Raw genomic sequence first — 19,732 nt, 5'->3', positions numbered from 1 at the left:
CCTCCACTACCCACACACATCACTGTCCCCCTTATCCAACCAACCTGTCCACTTTGGACTCTCAGCAGCCTTCAGTCTGGTCAATCCACTCAGCCTACACTTCCTTGGACACAAAGGGGCAATTTAGCATGGCCAATCCACCCAACTTATATATCTCTGGACACTAAGATGATTTTACACTGTAGTAAGATAGTTTTGGGCTCCTTACTTGAGAGAAGATGTATTGGATCTTACAGGACATTCACTTGTTTGAGTTGAGAGGGTTGGCTTATGAGGAGAATCTGAGTAGACTGGGGCTATACTCATTGGAATTCAGAAGAATGAGGGGGGATCGTACAGAAACATATAAGATTATGAAGGTATTCGATAAGATAGAAGCAGGGAAGTTGTTTCCTCTGGCAGGTGATACTAGAACTAGGGAGCATGGCCTCCAAATAAGGGGGAGCGGATTTAGGACTGAGTTGAGAAGGAACTTCTTCACCCAAAGGGTCTGGAATTCCCTACCCAGTGAAGCAGTTGAGGCTACCTCACTGAATATTCATAAGCCAAGGACAGATTGATTTTTGAACAGTAAAGGAATTAAGGGTTATGATGACCGCGCGGATAAGCGGAGCTGAGTCCACGGAAAGATCAGCCAGGATCTTATTGAATGGCAGAGCAGGCTCGAGGGGCCAGATGGCCTACTCCTGCTCCTAGTTCTTAGGCTTTTCATTGCTAAGTGGCACAGTTTCTCCCTGTCTATCCGATCTATGTCCCTTTATAATTTTGGACACCTCAATCAACTCTCCTCCTCCTCAGCCTTGGCAGCTCTGGGGGCGGCACGGTAGCACAGTGGTTAGCACTGCTGCTTCACAGCTCCAGGGACCTGGGTTCGATTCCCGGCTTGGGTCACTGTCTGTGTGGAGATTGCACATTCTCCTCGTGTCTGCGTGGGTTTCCTCCGGGTGCTCCGGTTTCCTCCCACAGTCCAAAGATGTGCGGGTTAGGTTGATTGGCCATGCTAAAATTGTCCCTTAGTGTCCTGAGATGCGTAGGTTAGAGGGATTAGTGGGTCAATATGTAGGGATATGGGGGTAGGGCCTGCGTGGGATTGTGGTCGGTGCAGACTCAATGGGCCGAATGGCCTCTTTGTGTGCTGTAAGATTCTAAGAAAACAACCCGACCCTAATCAGCCTCTCGCCATAGCTGGGACACTCCAGTCCAGGCGACATTCCAGTGTATCTCCTCTGCACTCCCTTTCTGTCTCCACTGTGATCACATCCTTCTAAAAGTGTGGTGACCAGAACTGCACAGAGTACTGTAGCTGTGTCTGAACAAGCGTTTTATACAGCTCCCATTGTAACCTTCCTCCTCTTATATTCCCTGCCTCAGCTAATAAAGGCAAGTATCCCCGTATTCCTTCTGAACCACCTTATCTCCCTGTCCTGCTGCCTTCAGGGATCGATGGACACGCACCCCAAGATCCCTTTGGTACTCTGTCCCAGCACCCTAATGTTCACTGTGTATTTATTCCCTTGCCTTGTGAGTCCCCCCGAAAATACCTCACCTCACACTTTTCAGGGTTAAATTCCATTTGCCATCGTTCTGCCGATCTGAGCAGCTTGATCATTTGCGGTGTCTCTGTTCGGTTTATTGCCGTGTTCCTTTGCCTGGGCCGTAATGGTTCATCTCGAACGGCGGGAGGGGGGACTATGTCTTAGGTGTGAGACAGAGGGATGAGGTTTCACTGGGAGTCAGATAGAAGCCTGGTTCGGACAAGGGGGGAAAGATTCGAGACTGAGTTTGTGATATTTACGTGTACTTTGTATTCACATTAAACATCTCTCTGTCTCTCAGTCACAGACCCTGCCCTGACTGACCCGTGTAAGGATCACACCGTCCTGGACGATACCTGGAGGAGCACCGATTGCAAACGGAAAGAATATTCTGGCAGGGGGAAGTGTGATGAGCAACTTAATGAAGGCTGGTACCGGTTTAAAAGGTAAAGAACATTTCCTGATAAACTGGGTAAACCGGGAAGGAAGTGTGAGTGTAGACACTGTAACTACGGCAATGGTCAGAGATATCAGTGCGGGAGGGGAGTGGGGAACAGCAATCGCTAAGCTCTCTCCATCATGGTGTGAATAGTTGTTGGCTACAACTGACTGGCTTGTGGGGCCATTACAGACTCAGCCAGGTTGCTGTGTGTGTGGAGCCATCTGCAGGCCAGACCGAGTAATGATGGCAGATTTCCCTCCCCATCAGTGGCGAGTAACATTCACCCTACACAAGTGTCCATCTCCAACAAGAGAGGATCGAACCATCTGCCCCTTGACAGTCAATGGCGTTACTATCGCTGTATCCCCCTCCCCCACTCTCAACATTGAGAAAGCTCGACACCCTCCAGGATAAAGCAGCCCCCCCTCCCCCCCGCTCGATCGACACGCTAACCACAAACATTCACTCCCTCCACCAGCGATGCACAGCGGGAGCCGTGTGAACCGTCTACAAGATGCACCGCAGCGACTCGCCAAGGCTCCTTCAACAGCACCTTCCAAACCCACCACCTCTACCATCTAGAAGGACAAAGGCAGCAGACACATGGGGAACACCCACCGCCTGCAAGTTCCCCCCTCCGAGCCCCTCACACCATCCCGACTTGGAAACATATCGGCCGTTCCTTCACTGTGGTTGGAGGTCAAATTCCTGGCACTCTCTCCCTAACAGCACAGTGGGTGTACCTCCATGATTGAATGGCGGAACAGACTCGATGGGCAGAGGGGCCTAATTCTGCTCCTGTGTCTTATGGTCTTATAGGAGGGAAGGGGAGGTGGACATTATTGGACAGACCATTCACAGGGGATAGCAGGGACATGGGGGACTGAATGGCGCTCATTCTCAGCTGTATCATTCTGTAATTCTCTGACTCTGTGATTGTTGTTCCAGTTCGGGCGGATGGAAGATTCCGGAGACTCGGGTCGCACCGGGACACTGCTCCACACATCGTTCAGGCTGGTTACAGGGTAGAGACAGACTTTACAATATCAGATTTACATTCACTGTCCAGCACTGTTCACATCGCTTACACTCTCCAATATTTATACACCTCATTTCAGGATCACATCCCACCCTGGAACAGGGGGAAGGAAGCGGGACAGTTTGTTTTAACTGGGATGGGAATCCCTGCAGCTGGGAGCGAGAGATAAAGATTAAAAACTGCGACAGTTACTTTGTCTATGAGCTGAAACCGACACCAGGCTGTGAGGCTGCTTATTGCACAGGTACATTGCTGTTTCAAAATGATGTGGAGATGCCGGCGTTGGACTGGGGTAAACACAGTAAGAAGTTTAACAACACCAGGTTAAAGTCCAACAGGTTTATTTGGTAGCAAAAGCCACACAAACTTTCGGAGCTGCAAGCCCCTTCTTCAGGTGAGTGGGAATTCTGTTCACAAACAGAGCATATAAAGACACAAACTCAATTTACATGAATAATGGTTGGAATGCGAATACTTACAACTAATCAAGTCTTTAAGAAACAAAACAATGTGAGTGGAGAGAGCATCAAGACAGGCTAAAAAGATGTGTATTGTCTCCAGACAAGACAGCCAGTGAAACTCTGTGGGGGTTACAAATAGTGTGCCATGAACCCAATATCCCGGTTGAGGCCGTCCTCGTGTGTGCGGAACTTGGCTATCAGTTTCTGCTCAGCGACTCTGCGCCGTCGTGTGTCACGAAGGCCGCCTTGGAGAACGCTAACCCGAATATCAGAGGCCGAATGCCCGTGACCGCTGAAGTGCTCCCCAACAGGAAGAGAACAGTCTTGCCTGGTGATTGTCGAGCGGTGTTCATTCATCCGTTGTCGCAGCGTCTGCATAGTTTCCCCAATGTACCATGCCTCGGGACATCCTTTCTTGCAGCGTATCAGGTAGACAACGTTGGCCGAATTGCAAGAGTATGTACCGTGTACCTGGTGGATGGTGTTCTCACGTGAGATGATGGCATCTGTGTCGATGATCCGGCACGTCCTGCAGAGGTTGCTGTGGCAGGGTTGTGTGGTGTCATGGTCACTGTTCTCCTGAAGGCTGGGTAGTTTGCTGCGGACAATGGTCTGTTTGAGGTTGTGCGGTTGTTTGAAGGCAAGAAGTGGGGGTGTGGGGATGGCCTTGGCGAGATGTTCGTCTTCATCAATGACATGTTGAAGGCTCCGGAGGAGATGCCGTAGCTTCTCCGCTCCGGGGAAGTACTGGACAACGAAGGGTACTCTGTCCACCGTGTCCCGTGTTTGTCTTCTGAGGAGGTCGGTGCGGTTTTTCGCTGTGGCGCGTTGGAACTGTTGATCAATGAGTCGAGCGCCATATCCTGTTCTTATGAGGGCATCTTTCAGCGTCTGGAGGTGTCTGTTGCGATCCTCCTCATCCGAGCAGATCCTGTGTATACGGAGGGCTTGTCCGTAGGGGATGGCTTCTTTAACGTGTTTAGGGTGGAAGCTGGAGAAGTGGAGCATCGTGAGGTTATCCGTGGGCTTGCGGTACAGTGAGGTGCTGAGGTGACCGTCCTTAATGGAGATGCGTGTGTCCAAGAATGCAACCGATTCCGGAGAGTAGTCTATGGTGAGTCTGATGGTGGGATGGAACTTGTTGATGTCATCATAGAGTTGTTTCAGTGATTGTTCACCATGAGTCCAAAGGAAGAAAATGTCATCGATGTATCTAGTGTATAGCATCGGTTGAAGGTCCCGTGCGGTGAAGAAGTCTTGTTCGAACCTGTGCATGAAGACGTTGGCATATTGAGGTGCAAATTTGGTCCCCATGGCTGTTCCGTGTGTCTGGATGAAGAACTGGTTGTTGAAGGTGAAGATATTGTGGTCCAGGATGAAGCGGATGAGATGTAAAATTGCATCTGGAAACTGGCAGTTGTTGGCGCTGAGCACTGAGGCCGTTGCAGCAATGCCATCGTCATGGGGGATGCTGGTGTAGAGTGCCGAGACATCCATTGTGACGAGGAGTGCTCCTGGTTCAACTGCTCCATGTGTGCCGAGTTTCTGGAGGACGTCCGTCGTGTCGCGACAAAAGCTGGGGGTTCTTTGTACAATGGGTTTCAGGATGCCCTCGACATAGCCGGCATGGTACATTGGGGAAACTATGCAGACGCTGCGACAACGGATGAATGAACACCGCTCGACAATCACCAGGCAAGACTGTTCTCTTCCTGTTGGGGAGCACTTCAGCGGTCACGGGCATTCGGCCTCTGATATTCGGGTAAGCGTTCTCCAAGGCGGCCTTCGCGACACACGACGGCGCAGAGTTGCTGAGCAGAAACTGATAGCCAAGTTCCGCACACAAGAGGACGGCCTCAACCGGGATATTGGGTTCATGTCACACTATTTGTAACCCCCACAGAGTTTCACTGGCTGTCTTGTCTGGAGACAATACACATCTTTTTAGCCTGTCTTGATGCTCTCTCCACTCACATTGTTTTGTTTCTTAAAGACTTGATTAGTTGTAAGTATTCGCATTCCAACCATTATTCATGTAAATTGAGTTTGTGTCTTTATATGCTCTGTTTGTGAACAGAATTCCCACTCACCTGAAGAAGGGGCTTGGAGCTCCGAAAGCTTGTGTGGCTTTTGCTACCAAATAAACCTGTTGGACTTTAACCTGGTGTTGTTAAACTTCTTACTGTGTTTCAAAATGACCCAGGAGGGCAACACTGGATATACCGGGACACTGACACACCCAGTAACTGAGGGGAGAGGGACGGAGCGACTGAGGGGAGAGGGACGGAGCGACTGAGGGGAGAGGGACGGAGCGACTGAGGGGAGAGGGACGGAGCGACTGAGGGGAGAGGGACGGAGCGACTGAGGGGAGAGGGACGGAGCGACTGAGGGGAGAGGGACGGAGCGACTGAGGGGAGACGGACGGAGCGACTGAGGGGAGAGGGACGGAGCGACTGAGGGGAGAGGGACAGAGCGACTGAGGTGAGAGGGACTGAGGGGGAGTGGGACGGAAGGACTGAGGGGGAGTGGGACGGAGGGACTGAGGGGGAGGGGGGCAGAGGGACTGAGGGGGAGGGGGACTGAGGGGAAGGGGGACGGAGGGACTGAGGGGAGAGGGACGGAGCGACTGAGGGGAGAGGGGGACGGGAGGGACGGAGTGGGACGGAGGGTCTGGGGGGAGGGGGACGGAGGGAGTGAGGAGGATGGAGGGAGGGGGACGGGGGGAGGAGGACGGAGGGGGATGGGGGGAGAGTGGACGGGGGGACGGAGGGACTGGGGGGAGAGGGACGGCACATTCCGCCTTTCCGAATACCAGTCTAATTCCCTCTCGAATCCCTCCATTGAAGCTGCCTCCCCCACACTCTCAGACAGCTCACTCCACACCCTAACCACACGCCGTTTGAAAACATTTCTCCTCGTGTCCCCATCGCTTCTCTACCCGATCCACATGAAACTGTTTCTGTCCCTTCTCCTTCTCAACCCGACTCCCACAACATGAACTGTTTCTCCCTCTCGTCTCTGTCCCAGACCCTCCTCACGATCCTGAACCCCTGGATCCAATCTCCTCTTCGCCTTCACCTCTTCCCCGTGGAGAACATTCCCCGACTTTCTCCAATCCCTCCACGTCACTCAGGTTCCTCCATTCCCCCGACACTCCCTCCTGCATTGAGGTTGTTGTTATCTGAGTGAGGGGGGGGACAGGGTGGTCACAGGTTTCTGACATTGACTGTACTTTATCTGTTAGCGTTAAACATCTCTCTGTCACTCAGACCCAAACTCAGTGCTCACTGAGCCGTGTGTAGATCACACGGTGCTGAACCAGCCCTGGAGAAGCAGCGATTGTACTGGGACAGAGTGTGTGGGACAGTGGAAGTGTGACAAGGATCTTGTCTACGGATGGTACAGGTTCAACAGGTAAGGTGTAGGGGGACACCCAGCTCAACCACCTGGGGAGGTGGGAGTTAGTGGCAGGTCGTGGTGATGATGGGTGGGGTTTTCCATCCTGCCCACTGCCTCGATCATCCAATCCCGCCATGGGGCCAGTGGACTTTCAACCGGGCCCCACAGTGGGTGTCGCTATGACGGGGCCATAAACCACATCCACTGGTTCTCCCCAGCCAACTCTACCAGTTACATCCTCCAAAAACTCCAATCGATTCCTCAAGCATGATTACCCCTTTGTAAATCCATGCTGACTTTATCTGATTACACCAGTGCTTTCCTATTGCTGAGCTATGAAATCCTTGATAATGGAATCGAGCAACTTCCCCAGTCCCGACGTGAGGCTTGTTAGAATGGAATCAGTGATAAGATTGGATCTGCTGGAGTGTGACTAATGGTAACAAGCTGTAAGGGTCAGCTGACCCACTAAACTGTGTGGCCAATGACAAAATGATGTGGTGGTGGTCAGCTGATTCAGTATTCACAAGGAGCTGCTGGGGTTTGTGGGAGATTGGAACAGCTCAGGGTGAGGGCTCAAGTGTTGGAGAAATGAATTTTCCTGATTAAACCTTTTGAACAAAGAAAATTACAGCACAGGAACAGGCCCTTCGGCCCTCCAAGCCTGCACCGACCATGCTGCCCAACTTAACTAAAACCCCCTACCCTTCCGGGGACCATATCCCTCTATTCCCATCCTATTCATGTACTTGTCAAGATGCCCCTTAAAAGTCACTATCGTTTCCGCTTCCACTCCCTCCCCCGGCAGCGAGTTCCACGCACCCACCACCATCTGTGTAAAAGATCTGCCTCGTACATCTCCTTTAAACCTTGCCCCTCACACCTTAAACCTGTGCCCCCGGGTAACTGACTCTTCCACCCTGGGAAAATGCTTCTGACTATCCACTCTGTCCATGCCCCTCATAATCTTGTAGACTTCTATCAGGTCTCCCCTCAACCGCCATAGTTCCAGTGAGAACAAGCCAAGATTCTCCAACCTCTCCTCATAGCTAATGCCCTCCATACCAGGGCAACATCCTGGTAAATCTTTTCTGTACCCTCTCCAAAGCCTCCACGTCCTTCTGTTAGTGTGGTGACCAGAATTGAACACTATATTCCAAGTGCAGCCTATAAAGCTGCAACATGACTTGCCAGTTTTTAATCTCAGTGCCCCGGCCGATGAAGGCAAGCATGCCAAGTGCCTTCTTGACTACCTTCTCCATCTGCGTTGCCACTTTCAGTGACCTGTGTACCTGTACACCCAGATCCCTTTCCCTATCAATACTCTTCAGGGTTCTGCCATTTACTGTATATTTCCTATCTGTATGAGACCTTCCAAAATGCATTAGCTCACACTTGTCCGGATTAAACTCCATCTGCCATCTCTCCATCCAAGTCTCCAACTGATCTATATCCTGCTGTATCCTCTGATGGTCCTCATCGCTATCCACAAATCCACCAACCTTTGTGTCGTCTGCAAACTTACTAATCAAACCAGTTACATTTTCCTCCAAATCATTTTATATATGTATATATATATATATATATATATATTACAAACAGCAAAGGTCCCAGCACTGATCCATGAGGAACACCACTTGTCACAGCCCTCCATTCAGAAACGCACCCTTCCACTGCTACCCTCTGTCTTCTTTGACCGAGCCAGTTTTGTATCCACCTTGCCAGCTCACCTCTGATCCCATGCGACTTCACCTTCTGCCCCAGTCTGCCACGGGGTCACCATCTGCCCCAGTCTGCCACGGGGTCACCATCTGCCCCAGTCTGCCACGGGGTCACCTTCTGCCCCAGTCTGCCACGGGGTCACCTTCTGCCCCAGTCTGCCATGAGGTTTTGGTTTGATTTATAAGTTGGAGTAAGTCTTGTTTTATGTTTATTGCCTCCAATTGAAGAGTTCTGTCTGGAGGATTCACAAGGCTCACTGGTCTATAGATCCCTGTGGAGTCCAGTGGAGAGAGGTGATATGTAGAGGGATAGGTAGAATTGAGGAAGCAGGGGGGCTGCAGAAGGACTGGGACAGGTTCGGAGAGTGGGAAAAGGAGTGACAGATGGGATACAATGTGGAAAAGTGTGAGGTTATACACACAGGAAAGGAGGAGTGGAGGCTGAGACTATTTTCTAAATGGGAAAATGCTTCGGAAATCAGAAACACAAAGGGACTTGGGAGTCCTTGTTCAAGATTCTCTTCAGGTTAACGTGCAGGTTCAGTCGGCAGTTAGGAAGGCAAATACAATGTTCGCATTCATGTCCAGAGGGCTCGAATACAAGAGCAGGGATGTACTTCTGAGGCTGTATAAGGTTCTGGTCAGACCCCATTTGGAGCATTGTGAGCAGTTTGGGGCCCCGTATCTAAGGAAGGATGTGCTGGGCCTTGGAGAGGGTCCAGGGGAGGTTCACAAGAATGATTCCTGGAATGAAGAGCTTGTCGTGTGAGGAATGGTTGAGGACTCTGGGTCTGTACTCGTTGGAGTTTAGAAGGATGAGGGGGGATCTTATTGAAACTTACAGGATACTGCAAGGCCTGGATAGAGTGGACGTGGAGAGGGTGTTTCCACGAGTCGGAAAAACTAGAACCAGAGGGCACAACCTCAGGCTAAAGGGACGATCTTTTGAAACAGAGATGAGGAGGAATTTCTTCAGCCAGAGGGTGGTGAATCTGTGGAACTCTTTGCCGCAGAAGGCTGTGGAGGCCGGGTCATTGAGTGTCTTTAAGACAGAGATAGATCGGTTCTTGATTAATAAGAGGGTCAGGGGTTATGGGGAAAAGGCAGGAAAATGGGGATGAGAAAAATATCATCCATGATTGAATGGCGGAGCAGACTCGATGGGCCGAGGGGCCTCATTCTGCTCCTGTGTTTTATGGTCTTATAGGAGGGAAGGGGAGGTGGACATCATTGGACAGATCATTCAAAGGGGATAGCAGGGACATGGGGGACTGAATGGCGCTCATTCTCAGCTGTATCATTCTGTAATTCTCTGACTCTGTGATTGTTGTTCCAGTTCTGGCGGATGGAAGATTCCGGAGACTCGGGTCGCACCGGGACACTGCTCCACACATCGTCCAGGCTGGTTACAGGGTAGAGTCAGACTTTACAATATCAGATTTACACTCACTGTCCAGCACTGTTCACATCGCTTACACTCTCCAATATTTATACACCTCATTTCAGGATCACATCCCACCCTGGAACAGGGGGAAGGAAGCGGGACAGTTTGTTTTAACTGGAAGAATAATCAATGCAACCGGAAGCAAGAGATAAAGATTAAAAACTGCAGCAGTTACTTTGTCTATGAGCTGAAACCGACACCAGGCTGTGAGGCTGCTTATTGCACAGGTACATTGCTGTTTCAAAATGACCCAGGAGGGCAACACTGGATATACCGGGACACTGACACACCCAGTGACTGAGGGGAGAGGGACGGAGCGACTGAGGGGAGAGGGACGGAGCGACTGAGGGGAGAGGGACGGAGCGACTGAGGGGAGAGGGACGGAGCGACTGAGGGGAGAGAGACCGAGTGACTGAGGGGAGAGGGACGGAGCGACTGAGGGGAGAGGGACGGAGCGACTGAGGGGAGAGGGACGGAGCGACTGAGGGGAGAGGGACGGAGCGACTGAGGGGAGAGGGACGGAGCGACTGAGGGGAGAGGGATGGAGCGACTGAGGGGAGAGGGACGGAGCGACTGAGGGGAGGGGGACGGAGCGCCTGAGGGGAGAGGGACGGAGCGCCTGAGGGGAGGGGGACGGAGCGCCTGAGGGGAGGGGGACGGAGCGCCTGAGGGGAGAGGGACGGAGCGACTGAGGGGAGAGGGACGGAGCGACTGAGGGGAGAGGGACGGAGCGACTGAGGGGAGAGGGACGGAGCGACTGAGGGGAGAGGGACGGAGCGACTGAGGGGAGAGAGACCGAGTGACTGAGGGGAGAGGGACGGAGCGACTGAGGGGAGAGGGACGGAGCGATTGAGGGGAGAGGGACGGAGCGACTGAGGGGAGAGGGACGGAGCGACTGAGGGGAGAGGGACGGAGCGACTGAGGGGAGGGGGACGGAGCGCCTGAGGGGAGGGGGACGGAGCGCCTGAGGGGAGGGGGACGGAGCGCCTGAGGGGAGGGGGACGGAGCGACTGAGGGGAGAGGGACGGAGCGACTGAGGGGAGAGGGACGGAGCGACTGAGGGGAGAGGGACGGAGCGACTGAGGGGAGAGGGACGGAGCGACAGAGGGGAGAAGGAGGGAGCGACTGAGGGGAGAAGGAGGGAGCGACTGAGGAGAGAGGGAGGGAGCGACTGAGGGGAGAGGGACGGAGCGACTGAGGGGAGAGGGACGGAGCGACTGAGATGAGGTACGGAGCGACTGAGGGGAGTGGGACGGAGCGACTGAGGGGAGAGGGACGGAGCGACTGAGGGGAGAGGGACGGAGCGACTGAGGGGAGAGGGACGGAGCGACTGAGGGGAGAGGGACGGAGCGACTGAGGGGAGAGGGACTTTGCGACTGAGGGGAGAGGGACTTTGCGACTGAGGGGAGAGGGACGGAGCGACTGAGGGGAGAGGGACGGAGCGACTGAGGGGAGAGGGACGGAGCGACTGAGGGGGGAGGGACGGAGCGACTGAGGGGAGAGGGACGGAGCGACTGAGGGGAGAGGGACGGAGCGACTGAGGGGAGAGGGACGGAGCGACTGAGGGGAGAGGGACGGAGCGACTGAGGGGAGAGGGACGGAGCGACTGAGGGGAGAGGGACGGAGCGACTGAGGGGGCGAGGGACGGAGCGACTGAGGGGAGAGGGACGGAGCGACTGAGGGGAGAGGGACGGGGCGACTGAGGGGAGAGGGACGGGGCGACTGAGGGGAGAGGGACGGATCGACTGAGGGGAGAGGGACGCAGCGACTGAGGGGAGAGGGACGGAGCGACTGAGGGGAGAGGGACGGAGCGACCGAGGGGAGAGGGACGGAGGGACCGAGGGGAGAGTGACGGAGCGATCGAGGGGAGAGGGACGGAGCGACCGAGGGGACACGGATGGAGTGACTGAAGAGAGAGGGACGGAGCGACTGAGGGGAGAGGGACGGAGCAACTGAGGGGAGAGGGACGGAGTGATGAGGGGAGTGGGGTGGAACCTCGGCACATTCCTCCTTTCCAAATACCAGTCTAATTCCCTCTCGAATCCCTCCATTGAAGCTGCCGCCCCCACACTCTCAGACAGCTCACTCCACACCCTAACCACTCGCCGTGTGAAAACATTTCTCCTCGTGTCCCCATCGCTTCTCTACCCGATCCCCGTGAAACTGTCTCTGTCCCCTCTCGTTCTCAACCCGTCTCCCACAACATGAACCGTTTCTCCCCCTGGACTCTGTCCCAGACCCTCCTCGTGATCCTGAACCCCTCGATCAAATCTCCGCTCCGCCTTCACCTCTTCCCCGTGGAGAACATTCCCCGACTTTCTCCAATCCCTCCACGTCACTGAGGTTCCTCCATCCCCCGACACTCCCTCCTGCATTGAGGTTGTTGTTATCTGAGTGAGGGGGGGGACATTGACTGTACTTTATCTGTTAGCGTTAAACATCTCTCTGTCACTCAGACCCAAACTCAGCGCTCACTGAGCCGTGTGTAGATCACACGGTGCTGAACCAGCCCTGGAGAAGCAGCGATTGTACTGAGACAGAGTGTGTGGGACAGCGGCAGTGTGACAAGGATCTTGTCTACGGATGGTACAGGTTCAACAGGTAAGGTGTAGGGGGACACCCAGCTCAACCACCTGGGAAGGTGGGAGTTAGTGGCAGGTCGTGGTGATGACGGGTGGGGTTTTCCATCCTGCCCACTGCCTCGATCATCCAATCCCGCCATGGGGCCATTGGGCTTTCAACTGGGCCCCACAGTGGGTGTCGCTATGACGGGGTCATAAACCACATCCACTGGTTCTCCTCAGCCAACTCTACCAGTGACATCCTCCAGAAACTCCAATCGATTCCTCAAGCATGATTAGAACATAGAACAGTACAGCACAGAACAGGCCCTTCGGCCCACGATGTTGTGCCGAGCTTTATCTGAAACCAACGTCAAGCTATCCCACTCCCTATCATCCTGGTGTGCTCCATGTGCCTATCCAATAACCGCTTAAATGTTCCTAAAGTGTCTGACTCCACTATCACTGCAGGCAGTCCATTCCACACCCCAACCACTCTCTGCGTAAAGAACCTACCTCTGATATCCTTCCTGTATCTCCCACCATGAACCCTATAGTTATGCCCCCTTATAATAGCTCCATCCACCCGAGGAAATAGTCTTTGAACGTTCACTCTATCGATCCCCTTCATCATTTTATAAACCTCTGTTAAGTCTCCCCTCAGCCTCCTCCGCTCCAGAGAGAACAGCCCTAGCTCCCTCAACCTTTCCTCATAAGACCTACCCTCCAAACCAGGCAGCATCCTGGTAAATCTCCTCTGCACCCTTTCCAGCGCTTCCACATCCTTCTTATCGTGAGGTGACCAGAACTGCACACAATATTCCAAATGTGGTCTCACCAAGGTCCTGTACAGTTGCAGCATAACCCCACAGCTCTTAAACTCCAACCCTCTGTTAATAAAAGCTAACACACTTTCGGCCTTCTTCACAGCTCTATCCACTTGAGTGGCAACCTTTTAGAGATCTGTGGATATGGACCCCAAGATCTCTCTGTTCCTCCACAGTCTTCAGAACCCTACCGTTGACCCTGTAATCCACATTTAAATTAGTCCTACCAAAATGAATCACCTCACATTTATCAGGGTTAAACTCCATTTGCCATTTTTCAGCCCAGCTTTGCATCCTATCTATGTCTCTTTGCAGCCGACAACAACCCTCCACCTCATCCACTACTCCACCAATCTTGGTGTCATCAGCAAATTTACTGATCCACCCTTCAGCCCCCTCCTCTAAGTCATTAATAAAAATCACAAATAGCAGAGGACCAAGCACTGATCCTTGGCACTCCGCGAGCAACCTGCCCCCAATCCGAAAATTTTCCATCCACCACCACCCTCTGTCTTCGATCAGACAGCCAGTTACCTATCCAATCGGCCAACTTTCCCTCTGTCCCACACCTCCTCACTTTCATCATAAGCCGACCATGGGGGACCTTATCAAACGCCTTACTAAAATCCATGTATATGACATCAACTGCCCTACCTTCATCAACACACTTAGTTACCTCCTCAAAAAATTCACTCAAATTTGTGAGGCACGACTTGCCCTTCACAAATCCATGCTGACTATCCCGGATTAATCCGCATCTTTCTAAATGGTCGTAAATCCCATCCCTAAGGACCTTTTCCATCAATTTTCCAACCACCGAAGTAAGACTAACCGGTCTATAATTACCAGGGTCATTTCTATTCCCTTTCTTAAACAGAGGAACAACATTCGCCACCCTCCAGTCCTCTGGCACCATCCCCGTGGACAGCGAGGACCCAAAGATCAAAGCCAAAGGCTCTGCAATCTCATCCCTTGCCTCCCAAAGAATCCTAGGATATATTTCATCAAGCCCAGGGGACTTATCGACCTTCAGTTCATTCAAAACTGCCAGTACATCCTCCCTCCGAACATCTATTCCCTCCAGCCTATTAGCCTGTAACACCTTCTCTTCCTCAAAAACATGGCCCCTCTCCTTGGTGAACACTGAAGAAAAGTATTCATTCATCACCTCGCCTATCTCTACTGACTCCATACACAAGTTCCCACTACTGTCCTTGACCGGCCCTAACCTCACCCTGGTCATTCTTTTATTCCTCACATAAGAGTAAAAAGCCTTGGGGTTTTCCTTGATCCGACCCGCCAAGGACTTCTCATGTCCCCTCCTCGCTCTCCTAAGCCCCTTTTTCAGCTCATTACTTGCTAACTTGTAACCCTCAATCGAGCCATCTGAACCTTGTTTCCTCATCCCTTCATAAGCTTCCCTCTTCCTTTTCACAAGACATTCCACCTCTTTCGTGAACCATGGTTCCCTCACTCGGCCATTTCCTCCCTGCCTGACAGGGACATACCTATCAAGGACACCCAGTATTTGTTCCTTGAAAAAGTTCCACTTTTCATTAGTGCCTTCCCCTGACAGTTTCTGTTCCCAACTTATGCCCCCTAATTCTTGCCTAATCGCATCATCATTACCTCTCCCCCAATTGTAAACCTTGCCCTGCCGTACGGCCCTATCCCTCTCCATTGCAATAACAAAAGACACCGAATTGTGGTCACTATCTCCAAAGTGCTCTCCCACAACCAAATCTAACACTTGGCCCGGTTCATTTCCCAGTACCAAATCCAATGTGGCCTCACCTCTTGTCGGCCTATCCACATATTGTGTCAGGAACCCCTCCTGCACACACTGCACAAAAACTGCCCCATCCGAACTGTTCGACCTACAAAGGTTCCAATCAATATTTGGAAAGTTAAAGTCCCCCATGACAACTACCCTGTGACCCCCACACATATCCATAATCTGCTTAGCAATTTCTTCCTCCACATCTCTATTACTATTTGGGGGCCTATAGTAAACTCCTAACAACGTGACCGCTCCTTTCCTATTTCTAACCTCAGCCCATATTACCTCAGAGTGCAGATTCTCCTCGAAGTGCCTTTCCGCAGCCGTTAAACTATCCTTGATTAACAATGCCACTCCTCCACCTCTTTTACCAGCTTCCCTACCCTTACTGAAACATCTATACCCTGGAATGTCCAACAACCATTCCTGTCCTTGTTCTACCGACGTCTCCGTAATGGCCACAACATCGTGGTCCCAAATACCAATCCATGTCCCAAGTTCATCTACCTTGTTCCGGATGCTCCTTGCATTGAAGTAGACACACTTCAACCCACCTTCCTGTCTACCGGTACCCACCCTTGACCCTGATACCTTCCCCAATACCTCACCACCCTCAACACTGACTTCTGGACTACAACTCCTTTTCCCACTACCCTGACAAATTTGTTTAAACCCCCCTGAAGAGCCATATCAAATTTCCCTCCCGGGATATTGGTGCCCCTCTGGTTCAGGTGCACCCCGTCCTGTTTGTACAGGTCCCACCTTCCCCAGAATGTGTTCCAATTATCCACATAGCTGAAACCCTCCCTCCGACACCATCCCTGCAACCACATGTTTAACTGCACTCTCTCCCTGTTCCTCAACTCGCTATCACGTGGCACCGACAACGTACCAGAGATGACCACATGTTTTGTCTTGGCTCTCAGCTTCCAGCCCAGCTCCCGAAATTCCTGCTTTAAATCCCTGTCCCTTCTCTTACCTATGTCGTTGGTACCAATGTGTACCACGAATTGTGACTGTTTCCCCTCCCCCTTCAGAATCCGGAAAACACGGTCTGAGATGTCACGGACCTTGGCATCCGGTAGGCAACATACCATCCGTGAGTCTCTTTTGCTGCCACAGAACCTCCTATCTATCCCTCAAACTAACGAGTCCCCAATAACTACTGCCCTCCCGCTCTGCCCCTTGCCCTCCCGAGCCACAGAGACGGACACAGTGCTGGAGATCCTCTCACTGCGGCTCACCACTGGTATGTCGTCCCCCTCAACCGTATCCAAAGCGGAATACTTGTTGCTAAGGGGAACGACCACAGGGGATCCCTGCACCGACTGCTTCTTCCCAGCCCCTCTCACCGTCACCCATCTATTTTCATTCCTCGGAGTAACTGTATCCCTAAAGCTTCTGTCTATGGCCACCTCTGCGTCCCTAATGATCCTAAGTTCATCCAACTCCAGCTCCAGTTCCCTAACACGGTTTTGGAGGAGCTGCAGATGGGTGCACTTCCCACAGGTGTAATCAGCAGGGACACTGTCGTCGTCCCTCACCTCAAACATAGTTCAAGAGGAACATAGCTCTGCCTGAACACCCATCCCCTCTAGATACCTTGCCAGTACCAGGTAGAAACAGCAAAAATGAATTAAACTCACCCCTGCTCGCCCTGCCCCCCAAAGCCCTGTGAGCCAAAGCCCTTAGAGCTCACACTCTGCTTCCCACACACTCCCCTGCCCGCTCCCGACGCCGCCCGCTGTATACTGCAGCCTACCTTTTATACTTCGCGCGCTTAAAAAACCCTTCCCAGACTCCTTAGCAGCCCACTTCAAACTTAAGAAATTATCCCTTTGTAAATCCATGCTGACTTTATCTGATTACACCAGTGCTTTCCTATTGCTGAGCTATGAAATCCTTGATAATGGAATCGAGCAACTTCCCCAGTCCCGACGTGAGGCTTGTTAGAATGGAATCAGTGATAAGATTGGATCTGCTGGAGTGTGACTAATGGTAACAAGCTGTAAGGGTCAGCTGACCCACTAAACTGTGTGGCCAATGACAAAATGATGTGGTGGTGGTCAGCTGATTCAGTATTCACAAGGAGCTGCTGGGGTTTGTGGGAGATTGGAATAGCTCAGGGTGAGGGCTCAAGTGTTGGAGAAATGAATTTTCCTGATTAAACCTTTTGAACAAAGAAAATTACAGCACAGGAACAGGCCCTTCGGCCCTCCAAGCCCGCACCCACCATGCTGCCCGACTGAACTAAAACCCCCTACCCTTCCAGGGACCATATCCCTCTATTCCCATCCTATTCATGGAGTAATCAAGACGCCCCTTATAAGTCACGACCGTATCCGCTTCCACTCCCTCCCCCGGCAGCGAGTTCCAGGCACCCACCATCATCTGTGTAAAAGATCTGCCTCGTACATCTCCTTTAAACCTTGCCCCTCGCACCTTAAACCTGTGACCCCGAGTAATTGACTCTTCCACCCTGGGAAAAAGCTTGTGACTATCCACTCTGTCCATGCCTCTCCATAATCTTGTAGACTTCTATCAGGTCTCCCCTCTACCTCCGTCGCTCCAGTGAGAACAAACCAAGTTTCTCCAACCTCTCCTCATAGCTAATGCCCTCCATACCAGGCAACATCCTGGTAAATCTTTTCTGTGCCCTTTCCAAAGCCTCCACATCCTTCTGGTAGTGTGGCGACCAGAATTGAACACTATATTCCAAGTGCGGCCTATAAAGAACAAAGAACATAGAACAGTACAGCACAGAACAGAACAGGCCCTTCGGCCCACGATGTTGTGCCGAGCTTTGTCTGAAACCCAGATCAAGCTATTTCCTCCCTATCATCCCGAAGTACTCCATGTGCCTATCCAATAGCTTCTTAAATGTTCTGAAAGTTTCTGACTCCACTATCACTGCAGGCAGTCCATTCCACACCCCAACCACTCTCTGAGTAAAAAACCTACCTCGGACATCCTTCCTATATCTCCCACCACGAACCCTATAGTTATGCCCCCTAGTTACCGCTCCATTCACCCGAGGAAATAGTCTTTGAACGTTCACTCTATCTATCCCCCTCATCATCTTATAAACCTCTATCAAGTCTCCTCTCAACCTCCTCCGCTCCAAAGAGAAAAGCCCAAGTTCCCTCAACCTTTCCTCATAAGACCTACCCTCCAAACCAGGCAGCATCCTGGTAAATCTCCTTTGCACTCTTTCCAGTGTCTCCACATCCTTCTTATAGTGAGGTGACCAGAACTGCACACAATATTCCAAATGTGGTCTCACCAAGGTCCTGTACAGATGCAGCATAACCCCACGGCTCTTAAACTCAAACCCCCTGTTAATGAACGCCAACACACTATCGGCCTTCTTCACGGCTCTATCCACTTGAGTGGCAACCTTCAGAGATCTATGGATATGAACCCCAAGATCTCTCTGTTCCTCCACATTCTTCAGAACCCTACCTTTGACCCTGTAATCCACATTTAAATTTGTCCTACCAAAATGAATCACCTCGCATTTGTCAGGGTTAAACTCCATTTGCCATTTTTCAGCCCAGCTCTGCATCCTATCGATATCTCTTTGCAGCCAACAACAGCCCTCCACCTCATCCACGACTCCACCAATCTTGGTGTCATCAGCAAATTTACTGATCCACCCTTCAGCCCCCTCCTCCAAGTCATTTATAAAAATTTTTAAAAGCTGCAACACGACTTGCCAGTTTTTAAACTCAGTGCCCCGGCCGATGAAGGCAAGCATGCCAAGTGCCTTCTTGACTACCTTCTCCATCTGCATTGCCACTTTCAGTGACCTGTGTACCTGTACACCCAGATCCCTTTCCCTATCAATACTCTTCAGGGTTCTGCCATTTGCTGTATATTTCCTATCTGTATTAGACCTTCCAAAATGCATTACCTCACATTTGTCCGGATTAAACTCCATCTGCCATCTCTCCGCCCAAGTCTCCAACTGATCTATATCCTGCTGTATCCTCTGGTGGTCCTCATTGCTATCCGCAAATCCACAAACCTTTGTGTCGTCCGCAAACTTACTAATCAATCCAGTTACATTTTCCTCCAAATCATATATATTTATATTACAAACAGCAAAGGTCCCAGCACTGATCCCTGAGGAACACCACTTGTCACAGCCCTCCATTCAGAAACGCACCCTTACACTGCTACCCTCTGTCTTCTTTGACCGACATGATGTGGAGATGCCGGCGTTGGACTGGGGTAAACACAGTAAGAAGTTTAACAACACCAGGTTAAAGTCCAACAGGTTTATTTGGTAGCAAAAGCCACATGCTACCAAATAAACCTGTTGGACTTTAACCTGGTGTTGTAAACTTCTTTCTTTGACCGAGCCAGTTTTGTATCCACCTTGCCAGCTCATCTCTGATCCCATGCGACTTCACCTTCTGCCCCAGTCTGCCACGGGGTCACCTTCTGCCCCAGTCTGCCACGGGGTCACCTTCTGCCCCAGTCTGCCACGGGGTCACCTTCTGCCCCAGTCTGCCACGGGG

General features: G+C 51.8%; 1 protein-coding gene across 1 annotated transcript in view; it reads left to right on the top strand.

Moving 5' to 3' along the window:
- Positions 1-1,836: 1,836 nt before the first annotated feature.
- The window catches only part of LOC144488178 (uncharacterized), a gene marked incomplete at both ends in the record, with an annotated part of 52,418 nt that continues 34,522 nt past the window's right edge, over positions 1,837-19,732 (top strand). The window contains 7 exons of the mRNA XM_078206203.1: positions 1,837-1,981; positions 2,926-3,002; positions 3,096-3,260; positions 6,747-6,891; positions 9,934-10,010; positions 10,104-10,268; positions 12,498-12,642. Coding sequence (XP_078062329.1) covers positions 1,837-1,981; positions 2,926-3,002; positions 3,096-3,260; positions 6,747-6,891; positions 9,934-10,010; positions 10,104-10,268; positions 12,498-12,642 — 919 coding nt within the window. The remainder of the gene's footprint in view (positions 1,982-2,925; positions 3,003-3,095; positions 3,261-6,746; positions 6,892-9,933; positions 10,011-10,103; positions 10,269-12,497; positions 12,643-19,732) is intronic.

This window comes from Mustelus asterias, unplaced genomic scaffold, assembly GCF_964213995.1.
Source record: "Mustelus asterias unplaced genomic scaffold, sMusAst1.hap1.1 HAP1_SCAFFOLD_1354, whole genome shotgun sequence".
In the NCBI taxonomy this organism is placed as follows: domain Eukaryota; kingdom Metazoa; phylum Chordata; class Chondrichthyes; order Carcharhiniformes; family Triakidae; genus Mustelus; species Mustelus asterias.
Note: the sequence above shows the minus strand (reverse complement) of the source record. Positions and strands in the feature narration are given on the sequence as shown.